Consider the following 9,330-nt stretch of genomic DNA (forward strand, 5'->3'; position numbering starts at 1 on the left):
ACGTTCAGGTTTCTCTCCATGCAGAGCAGCCAGCCTCCACCCAACTACAACGGAAGCCAATGGCCTTTTGTTCCTGGCACACACTAGCAGTGGTGTAGTGGAGGGTATACGCAGGTATACGGGGTATACCCACTTCTTTTTCTGGTGGTTTACAGTATACCCACCTATCAGCCAGAAAGCCATTGGAATATATGGGAGAGTATACCCACTTCCTCCTCTGTAACCTACCCATCTACCTAGCAGTACACCCACCTCATCAACTACCACCACACCACTGCACACTAGCTATTAAATGTTAAAACGGCCACTTAAGCATTTTAAGGATATCTTCAAACTGAACTTTGACTGGAAGAAATAACATTTTAGATATCTAGAAAAACGATTTATACTGGCAGTGTTTCTCTATTGACATTCTAACTAGACGACGATTTTTACTGGGAAAATGTCATAATATCTAAAACTAAGTATATGTAGTATAATCCAGATTAGAGCAGACTGGCATGTACTCCATATCTGGGTCAATTAAGACAGACTAGTTATCGACATCTGTATGGTTTTGGTGTTGTAGACTCCAGTACAAAAAAAACACTTAATTTTAGCATTAATGCTGAAATACAGCACACCATACCAGCTCATTCACAGATTGTGTACTTTGAAACATTTCAGTATAATAGCTGCATTATGTTCAAGATTGCAACATGTACAGCTGCCTGGGGCACAGCTGCATTTAGGCTTTCATTACATGGTTATGTTCCCATGCATGTTCTTGTCTGCATGACTTTGCTTTATTGTTTCTTCTTTTTAACTATTGTGCACATTTACTAAGGAAACGTTTTGGATAAGAAAACATATCTTGGGATAAACTCATTTTGGATTCTAGTTCTGGCATTTTACAGAAAATCTCACCTGAAAAAAATAAAATAAAGTGAAACTGGGTGGAGTCTATCACATAGGATTATGTTTACATTAAATCAGTGAGCATCTTCATATGTGCAGTCATAAAAACCAGGACGGCAGACTCAAATACGCAGAAGAACTTTAATAGAACAGCAGACAAGACCGACTACTGGAAAGAACGTTTAACATTAAATCAGAATTTTGGAAAAGACATTTAGGCCAGCTCCTCGTCACCCTCTTCATCGAACTCGCCCTCCTCCTCGGCGGTGGCATCCTGGTACTGCTGGTACTCGGACACCAGGTCGTTCATGTTGCTCTCCGCCTCGGTGAACTCCATCTCATCCATACCCTCGCCGGTGTACCAGTGGAGGAAAGCCTTGCGCCTGAACATGGCTGTGAACTGCTCAGAGATGCGCTTGAACAGCTCCTGGATGGCAGTGCTGTTGCCAATGAAAGTGGCGGCCATCTTGAGACCACGGGGAGGAATGTCGCAGACGGCGGTCTTCACATTGTTGGGGATCCATTCAACAAAGTAGCTGCTGTTCTTGTTCTGCACATTCAGCATCTGCTCGTCTACCTCCTTCATGGACATGCGACCACGGAAGATGGCGGCCACGGTCAGGTAGCGGCCGTGGCGTGGGTCACAGGCAGCCATCATGTTCTTTGAGTCGAACATCTGCTGGGTGAGCTCTGGCACGGTGAGTGCTCGGTACTGCTGGCTGCCTCGGCTTGTGAGGGGAGCAAAGCCTGGCATGAAGAAGTGCAGACGGGGGAATGGCACCATGTTGACAGCAAGCTTACGCAGGTCAGCGTTGAGCTGACCTGGGAACCTGAGGCAGGTGGTGACGCCGCTCATGGTGGCAGAGACCAAGTGGTTGAGGTCTCCGTATGAGGGGGTTGTGAGCTTGAGGGTACGGAAACAGATGTCATAAAGGGCCTCGTTGTCGATGCAGAAGGTCTCGTCTGTGTTTTCTACCAGCTGGTGGACCGATAGTGTGGCGTTGTAGGGCTCAACAACCGTGTCCGATACTTTTGGGGAAGGCACCACGCTGAAGGTGTTCATGATGCGGTCGGGATATTCTTCACGGATCTTGCTGATGAGCAGGGTGCCCATCCCGGAGCCGGTACCACCACCCAGGGAATGTGTGAGCTGGAAACCCTGAAGGCAGTCGCAGCTCTCTGCCTCCTTCCTCACCACATCCAGGACAGAGTCCACCAGCTCTGCACCCTCTGTGTAGTGACCCTTAGCCCAGTTGTTGCCAGCTCCACTCTGGCCTGCAAGAGATTAATCAGGTTATGAGTCACACAAACGGTGCAAATTATGGGATTAAACAGTCTCCATATATGCAGAAGAAAAAAAAGTTACCAAAGACAAAGTTGTCTGGTCTGAAGAGCTGGCCGAAAGGACCAGACCTCACCGAGTCCATGGTACCCGGCTCCAGATCAACCAGCACAGCACGGGGCACATATTTGCCACCTACACAAGAGAAGTTATGGTGAGAACTCAAAAAAAAATTCATAATTAAAAAAAAATAAATAAAAAAAAAAAACGCATTATGCACCTGAGGCTTCATTGTAGTAGACATCGATCCGGTCCAGCTGCAGGTCGCTGTCACCATTGTAAGAACCAGTTGGATCAATACCATGCTCGTCACTAATCACCTCCCAGAACTGTCAGAGAGAGAATGCAAACGTTAGCTCTTCACTCCAACAGGCAATGTTCAAAGCAGGGCATGAATAAGTCTATATGTCCAGTTACTTTAACTAAATTGCTAAAGTGCTAAGAGAATATGGCAGTTAGCACTTTAGTTAAAGTAAAGGCGGGTCCACACCGGACCGAAAATCGGCGTCTTTGAGAGAGTCGGCGTCCGTGACATGAGTCTCCTTGGTGTGGTCGCTCGAATCGGCCCACGTCGGCGTTCATTTCAGCCGATTCAAATGGGTAATCCGCCATTAGAGTAGGCCATTTTAAGTAGCCCGACTTCATTTACCGACGCGAGTCGGGCAGTCGGTGCGGTGTGGACCCGCCTTAAGAGAATATGGCAGTTTGTGGAGAGAACGCACTTTAACGGACAACACTATAATTTAAAGCATATTCCCATTAATGTCATATAACGTGAAAAACCGTAACGAACCCGTTTTCCTTCCACCGAAAATGCTCACTTCTCTTTTTCGCATTGCTGCAACGTCACCGGACGAACAACGGTTATCAAGCTAAAGCCGTTAACGGCTTCATATTTTACATTGCTACAACAAAAGGATGGACGTTAATGAAGAAATACATACAACGTTTTTATTCGTATTTAACTACGACACATGACCGGATTGAGGACTAGCCGAAAGAGAAGTCGTTCAAATGTGAACGTTCACAAAGGGGCGCATTGAAATTCATGGGTGTGGTTTCTGGGGTTCTGCGGCACATACGGGAACTAAACGCCGGTCCGGAGAGAAGAAACTCGGTGTTTCGGAATTAAACGAGTCCATTAAAAACTAAAAAGGCGAAGAGACGTTTACTGACCTTAGCCCCGATCTGATTGCCGCACTGGCCGGCTTGAAGGTGGACGATTTCCCTCATAGTTGCTTCTATTGTCGGTATAGAGTAAAATCAATGGCGTTGCCTGTCTCTGTCTGTACTCGACCCGGGCTCAACGCTCATTTTTATAGGACAGAAAGTCCCGCCTTCTTCTTGTCAGCTCGAATGTTTATTGGCTTATTTTCGGAGGCATCTTTCACTGACCAATCAAGTGTTGACAAACGTCGCCGTGGCTTTTTGGGGGGTTCTGCCTAAGGGCAATTTCATTTTTTATCTACTGGGAACATTTTTTCTCTTCAATTGTTTTGCACCCTGTTGTACGTTTTGCACTAGTTTCGCATTCATTCCGTTTAATCGCATATTATTTTAATGCGTATCCGTCATATTATACATCATTTGAAAGCTGAGATGTGTCGCAGGCATGACGTAATAGCAAATGAGTTGCTTATTATGTACTTTATAAAAAGCTGTTTATTTATTAGTATATGTCAGATAACAAATATCGAATACCCAAGAATGCTTGGTCAAATGGAATTCCCATTCATTCTCTATGTACTATGACAGACTATTTTTCAATTGTTTATGCAAAACTATTTTCAATCAATTGAACAGGTAAATTTACTATTGAAATTGGGTATCATTTTTCATATAATACTTTCTCTGTGTTATATTTGTATGTATTTCTATTTTAAAATGTCAGCAACTGAACAACCCAATTTCCCCCAGGGGGCAATAAAGTTTTTCTGATTCTGATAATTCATACACAAAACCTCCAGTCCCCAGCTGTTTCAGACTGTCTTCGTGTTGTATTTGAGTAAATGTATTTTCTTTTATAGTTTCTTGCCTTCTTGCAATCAATATTGCAGACAGAAACAAATGAAAATGTGGAAAAAAAAAATACAAGCAACAAACTCACTGTTTACTAGATTAAATATTAAAATGTAGAGATTTGTCAACCTGGAAACGGCTCAAATCATGTGTAAAAGTATCCAGAGGTTGTTTAAGATGGGATTAAGCTATTACGATTTAAGAGGAATTTGCATGTTAAAAGATACGTGAGGATCAAGTTAGTTCAGTTCAGTTAAAGGTACATTTATGGAATGGCTGTCGATGAGTTTTTCACGCTAAATTTCACACAAATACCATAAAATGCAACTGTTTTCATTGTCTTTATTACATGAATAAGCTGATGTTTGTAGATATTGTTATATTAATATAAGTTATTGATTGTCTTTTATATTCTTTTCTAATTTTTATTTTTTTTATTTTACTCTTTTCTTTATTTAAAAACACTACGGTAACAAAAAAGAATTACAAGATGTGATTCCAAATCTCAAAATGACAGAGAACCTTTAGGTACCACAGGATTAACAACACAGAAATCTCTTAACAGATGGATATAGTAGATTTTTAAACATCAAGTCTCAGGTTTACATGTTTATTCATAAGATCACATGATAACACTAAGTGTACAACTCCATTCAGAATAGATGCATATAGATGTTTGAAATAGATGTTTTCCTCTTGAGCAGAGCTTAATTATCTACCACCCTGCTATAATACATTACCATAATAAAAGAAAAAGAAACATTATATATAACACTGCACCTGCAATTTGCTCAGCAGAGTGAATTTCTATAGTAAAGTAAAATCGAGATTCATAAATATGAACATTTCCTGTCGTTTTAATCCTTCAACAACACAGTGATACTCAGTTGGATATAAGCTGCAGAATAATGGCATTAAATGCCAGACTGGGAATAACAATTGACACCCACCAATAAAGCTGGCACCAATAAATGCACTGAAAATATCTAAATGTACAATACAAAATTCATATGGGTTCATAAGTGCTGCTGCCACCTCCCGTCGGCATCTGGGCACCGAATGCTGCTCTGTGGTGGTTTGAATGTGCTCACAGGAAATAAGGTGTCGTTGTTCGAGGTGGGATGACCCTCTCAGAGTCCGGCACCGCTCGGAAGAGCTTCGGCTCTCGTGTGTTGGCGTCTTTGAAGACCATGATGGAGGCGATGTTGCCGCAGCGATAGCAGTAGTTGGGGGCCGACCACACCGTGACCAGCTTCTCGTCAAACATGAACTTGTAGCCTTCGTGGACAAGTTGATGAGCCCTGCAGATCAGCTTCAGGTTGTTGATGTGAACAAACTGCAGGGTTTTTTTTGGAAGATGGGGAGAAAGAGAAAAACGTGAAACTAAAAAACACAGCCAATGAGAAGACACACCGCCTCATGTGTACTCATGTAACCCAGTGAAAGTAAAAGCAACCTACCTCGTTTGTGACTTTTGCACCAAACAGCCAGCCAGCTCCTCTGGGACTGATGGCCCAAGTGTCCACATCTTCAGGGTCCGACCAGACCAGATCACAGAATGCTCCTTTGTGGGGGATCTCCTGGTTCCGCTCAATGGTTCGGATCTGATCGAGAGTTTTTATGTCTGGGGAGAGGCCTCCATGGACACACAGGATCTGCTCATCCATGAGCTGACAACAAATAACACAGAATAGAAGGGCATCACACACACTGCTAGGGATCTGTGTCTACATGGTGCCCTTTTCTGGCAGAAAATAACTAAACATGAGAAACTGTCATTTATCAGGTCACATCATCAATCTTTCTTTTGAAACGACACCAAACAAAACACAGTAACTCTTCAATACTTACAGCTGCAACTGTTAACATATCAAACACTTTGGTGCAGTAACGCCAGGCGTTTGCGTTCCCATACTTGGTCTGGCACTCGTCTGGAAGACAGCGAAGCACTCAATTATCACAAACAGAAGCCGGGCAGATAAAAAGGATCATCGACAGACTGACATGAATCAAATCTCACCATAAAAGCCATAAACTTGGGTGATCTGTCGGCTCTCGTGGTTTCCACGTAGAAGCGTGATGCGGTCGGGCCATTTTGCTTTCAGCACGAGCAGGTAAGTGAACGTCTCCAAACTGTAATATCCTCGGTCGACAAAGTCCCCCTGCAGATGACGAAGGTTTATGTACAACTTCCTAACTACCAACTAACCCACAACACATCAGTTGAAGAGGATGCAAGTACAAGCTGATGTACAAACCATAAAGATGTAGTTTGTGTCTGGAACCTGACCTCCGGTTCGAAACAGTTCACAAAGATCGTAAAACTGAGGAACAAATAGATACAAACCTTAGTGTAAGTTATAATGTTTTAATATCAGACTAATTTCAGAAACACCCAGAGACAGAGGTCTCAAACCTCAGGCTGTTCTCAGGAACATGAGGGGAAACAAAGTGGTTCCTGAGGTTCTTACCTGTCCATGAATGTCTCCACAGACTGTCACAGGGGTGGAAACGGGCTGAACGTTGGACTCCTCCAGCAGAAGGTCACACACATAGTCACATAACCTCTGAATATATGAAAACACACAGAGAGAGAGAGACATCAGCAGTAAAGGTTCAGTCAGCATTTCTAATGTGAAACTTTCATGACAGACTATAAATATTCAGGTAGGTAAACATGATTTACATCCTGCGACACTGATACAGTTGAGACACAAAAGTGGTTCTTGTGGCTCAGTTATCAAAAACATCCACTCATGGAACCTCTATCGATGTGTTGATCAGGTTGCACGTCAATTATCAATTACCTGCACCCAGAATGCACTTGTGAAATCAACAGTAAATAATTAGAAATCAGGGCTTAAACACTATAAATAGGATTCAGATTTGCTTTTTTTCCCTCAGATTTTGTGTAAAGCAGATAGTAGGCTGAACGTTTAACATACCTCGTTAAAAGATCGGTTGCATGAATTGGTGGTTTCAGTAATTGTGCCACAAGTAAGGATGGAACGATATAGGATTTTATCACGGATCGCATTCAAAGAAAAAGTGGATAAGTGGATTGTGGTGAATTTCCTTTATCAGGATAATCATGAATATCATCATGAGTGATTTCAAAAAACTGTCTAGTTTGTCATCAGTGTAGACAAGTGAAAAATAGAGCCTGATTTAAAAAATACAGGATTAAAAATGTTCACGTGTCCTTTATTTATGCAGTCCTTATGGTTTATCGCCATCTTATTTAAAATGATTGGATTATATTTCACTGAAAAGGATGTTCGCAAAAAAATATGTCTTATCTGTAACGTTCGTGAGATGTACTTTTCATATCAACCCATGTGTAGCCACAAGCAGGGGTGGACTGGTCATCTGGCATACAGACACCGACATGGTGGGCCTATGCTTATGTGGGTCGGTCAGCAGAACTGGCAGGCCGGCCCACATCGGCTGATTGGCCCATTGGCACATCCCATTGGTTTATAGAAAAAGAGTATGTGTGCATGATTAATGGTGCACTTGTGTCCAACTGAATGGCACTGGGCCAGTCTGATTTTGTTTTTGTCCCCTTCCATCCCTGGCAACAAGGACCAGTTTTGTGTTTTGGCAATTGCAAAAAAAAAAACTGTATAAATAATAATTCAATTTTATGGAACCAAAGGCAATTCAACAGATCAAGACGAGCTTTATTGAAGTCTTCATAATTGTATTTGGTTAACAGTAGACACTGAGTCTCGCTGACAGCCTAAACACTTCGAAGTGACTGAACTGCGAGTGCACCTGCAGACACCTGTTATCTTATTCATTATGATCCACCTTCAGTAGATATGGGGACACGTTTACTCTAATATTGTTATAATATCACCAACTATATTCAAAATCTGGCCAAATAAATTAACGGGTCAATGCTTGCTAACAAAAAAACACAATCACATCTTAACTGCGGAGTTACCAGCAATAAGGAGGTACTATTTCGGCGTAAAACAAAAATGTCATTCCCTAAAGTTCCTCTCCATGAATGAAAAACAAAATCTGGGATGGGGGTAAATATAGCAGATGCATTTTAGTCTAATAAACAATCAGCTCTCATCACGGTCGCTACATCATTCGGTGGCTACCACATCTGGTGCCGATAGTAGCATAACAAGCTAGCTCACTCTCATTGCTGCCTCGATAACGTGTCATCATTTAGTTATTCTCGTATTTAGCTGCTGTAACTAAGTTTAACTATTTATTTTGTTTTGACACCATGGCCAAACAGATGCATTCAGCAGGCTAACGTCACTCGCTAGCTCACGTTTACTAACTTTTTAATTACGCCGTTACTAACGCACCGTTATGAGCTCATCACTCGTCTCGCTCAAAAACATATCTTTAAAGTCGCATTTACCTTGAGATCGTTTTCTGGGAGGTATTTACACTGTTTTGCAATCTCTGCATATTTATCCAGATCTAGAGGCGCCATGGTGGCCAGCTGCAGCTAACAGTCATGCGCAACTTCCTGCAACAACAGAGCGAGCTTCTCACCACCGCCATCTAGCGGCTACGACAACTTCTTCTTCTTATTAGCGGTTGGAAAACCAGTTTACAGGCGCATTACCGCCACCTACTGGATAGGAGTGTGGAGCAGTAGATCAAAATCATCAACAATCAAACATCAATCAAAGATAGAAATAAAGAAATAAATACAATTTAATAAAGATATGAATAACAAACAAATAAGCAAATAAAATCAATAATAATAAAACAATTCAAACTAAACGCATACAATTTGGTAGCATGTTCTCATTTGAATGTATGACAGCTAAACGTTTGAAAAAACAAGTTGCAGAAATCGAAACCACAAATAGAATGAAGATATAAAGCATATGTATTCCTCAATAGTAAATAATACAGTGTATGACGTATGTTGAAGTATTATGTTGTTATTGTGATATTTGTACAGCGGATGGTTTTGCTGATGGTTTTGCCCCATTTAAGATGAATAATTCTTTAATGACGAGTAATCCTTGTGTGAAACCGTAGACTAATACAGTTATGGCGATGAAACCATAGATTAGGGTTATGCAGCTTTC

The 9,330-nt window shown here is 41.7% G+C and overlaps 2 protein-coding genes across 2 annotated transcripts; both read right to left on the reverse strand.

Annotated features, from left to right (window-relative positions):
- Window positions 1-1,024: 1,024 nt before the first annotated feature.
- Window positions 1,025-3,536, reverse strand: LOC311022545 (tubulin beta-1 chain-like). The gene is made up of 4 exons (XM_084023856.1): window positions 3,416-3,536; window positions 2,460-2,568; window positions 2,264-2,374; window positions 1,025-2,172 (listed from the first exon to the last, which is right to left on the reverse strand). The coding sequence occupies exons 1-4, from the start codon at window positions 3,470-3,472 to the stop codon at window positions 1,112-1,114; spliced, it is 1,338 nt and encodes a 445-aa protein (XP_083879982.1). The 5' UTR covers window positions 3,473-3,536; the 3' UTR covers window positions 1,025-1,111.
- A 1,320-nt stretch (window positions 3,537-4,856) lies between these two features.
- On the reverse strand, window positions 4,857-8,798 carry LOC311023492 (serine/threonine-protein phosphatase 6 catalytic subunit). Its single transcript, XM_084025362.1, has 7 exons — window positions 8,646-8,798; window positions 6,730-6,825; window positions 6,517-6,582; window positions 6,279-6,420; window positions 6,110-6,189; window positions 5,719-5,928; window positions 4,857-5,594 (listed from the first exon to the last, which is right to left on the reverse strand). Exons 1-7 carry the CDS (start codon window positions 8,718-8,720, stop codon window positions 5,346-5,348), a joined length of 918 nt encoding a protein of 305 aa, XP_083881488.1. The 5' UTR covers window positions 8,721-8,798; the 3' UTR covers window positions 4,857-5,345.
- Between the last annotated feature and the right edge of the window lie 532 nt (window positions 8,799-9,330).

This window comes from Eutrigla gurnardus (genome assembly GCF_963514095.1).
Source record: "Eutrigla gurnardus genome assembly, chromosome: 13".
Lineage (NCBI taxonomy): Eukaryota > Metazoa > Chordata > Actinopteri > Perciformes > Triglidae > Eutrigla > Eutrigla gurnardus.